Raw genomic sequence first — 1,883 nt, forward strand, 5'->3', positions numbered from 1 at the left:
GTATCTGAGAGAAAGAACAACACTGAAAAGGCTGCAGGCATGGGCTGTACCCAAGCGGATTTCTCATCTGGTCAATAAAAAAATTTAGACTAGAAAAAAAAAAAAAAAAAAAAAAAAAAAAAAAAATTTCTCCAGGAGACAACATAGAAAAAGAATATGGGATATAGGGACATGCAGACTAGATCTTCATGCTAACAAATGTAGAAACACCCTGCAGGTCTCCTGATGGACAAATAACTATGTAGAATGCATAACACAGAACCAAGCAAACAAAAGGTACTGACTTCATGAATTTTTATTTTTACTAGTCTCCTTCAAATCCCTCTAGCCAAATTACCTGATAATATATGAGGACTGCATTGCTGTGAGAAAAGCCAAGGGCAAACCAAACCCAAAGTAGTAAGGCCAATTCCTTTCTATGTTAGACAACCGCTGGTGCATTTCAATTCCTAAAACAAGAAAGCCAATACAATTAGTTACTATTTTTCCTTTTAGTCTAGTGACTGAACTATGGTAGACAAACCACGAGTTTTAGTTACAGATTTTTTATTATTATTATTATTTGAGACAGAGTCTTGCTTTGTTGCCCAGGCGAGAGTGCAGTAGTGCAATCTCAGGTCAGTGCAACCTCCATCTCCCAAGTTCAAGCGATTCTCCCAGCCTCCCGAATAGCTGGGATTACAAGCACCCGCCACCACATCCAGCTAATTTTTGTATATTTTTAGTAGAAACAGGGTTTCACCATATCGGCCAGGCTGGTCTTGAACTCCTGACCTCAAGCAATCTACACGCCTCAGCCTCCCAAAGTGCTGGGATTACAGGTGTGAGCCACCGCACCTGGCCTAGGTACAGATTTAGAACAGATCTACAGCATGTAAATTAGAAGTGTACAAATCTGATATAAAGCATGTGAAGCTTTTACAATTCCATAATTATAATTTCAAAGCTGACAGGCTAAGTGAATTAAGAATTTCAGCACCAGCATCCTTTGTCAGGATTAGTATGGAACTAAGCAAGATAGCAAATCTAGAGGATGCCATCCTGTAAGTATCAGTTAACCTCTTTCAACTCACACCCTGGTAAATATCTGAAGGTCTTTCTAAAATACCCCCAAAAGAATCCAGATGCTGACATCAGTTTCTCTAATTTAGAACAACTCATGCTCATTTATGCCATCTTACAGCCCAGTCAGAGATATATCACATTAAGCACCAAAAAGATAATGCTATACTACCACATCCCCCAGCCTCAAAGTTGAGAGTTAAACCCACTAAGCTGAATGTAAGCTCCCTCTTGCCAATGAGACTGCGTCCCTCCTAAGATGGTTTGCCTAGAGCCTGACTATTGAGTAGTTTAAGAAGTCTGCCTAGCACTAGCATTTCCAAACTGGGCCTCCATTTTCTGGATTTCTTTAGATGGACTTACCTTTATTGAACCAACGATATTCAAAGCAGTACAGTGAGTAGAGAAGAGACATATGCAGGAGACTAACCAGCTGACCGACAAGATGGATGGGAAAGAGACTCACAAACATTCCCTGAAGAACAAATATGGAAAATCTTAATCCCAAAGCCTCGGTAATTTAACACTATTCACCTGCCATTCTACAATCATGACTCTGAGATAGCTTCCTAGCTGCTCCTCAAGTTTCTAAAAGACCAGGTACAGGCTTGGCACAGTGGCTCATGCTAGTAATCCCAACACTTTGGGAGGCTGAAGCAGTAGGGTCTCTTGAGGCCAGGAGTTCAAGACTAGAACTGGAGGCCGGGCGCGGTGGCTCAAGCCTGTAATCCCAGCACTTTGGGAGGCCGAGGCGGGTGGATCACGAGGTCAAGAGATCGAGACCATCCTGGTCAACATGGTGAAACCCCGTCTCTACTAAA

The 1,883-nt window shown here is 41.8% G+C and overlaps 1 protein-coding gene across 1 annotated transcript in view; it reads right to left on the bottom strand.

Annotated features, from left to right (window-relative positions):
- The window catches only part of EI24 (EI24 autophagy associated transmembrane protein), a 17,238-nt gene that overhangs the window by 4,586 nt on the left and 10,769 nt on the right, over positions 1–1,883 (bottom strand). The window contains exons 8-9 of the mRNA XM_037736297.1: positions 1,426–1,581; positions 338–449 (exon numbers count right to left, since the gene is read on the bottom strand). Of these exons, the coding sequence (XP_037592225.1) occupies positions 338–449; positions 1,426–1,581 (268 nt within the window). The remainder of the gene's footprint in view (positions 1–337; positions 450–1,425; positions 1,582–1,883) is intronic.

The sequence above is a fragment of the Cebus imitator genome, unplaced genomic scaffold (assembly GCF_001604975.1).
Source record: "Cebus imitator isolate Cc_AM_T3 unplaced genomic scaffold, Cebus_imitator-1.0 Scaffold0, whole genome shotgun sequence".
Lineage (NCBI taxonomy): Eukaryota > Metazoa > Chordata > Mammalia > Primates > Cebidae > Cebus > Cebus imitator.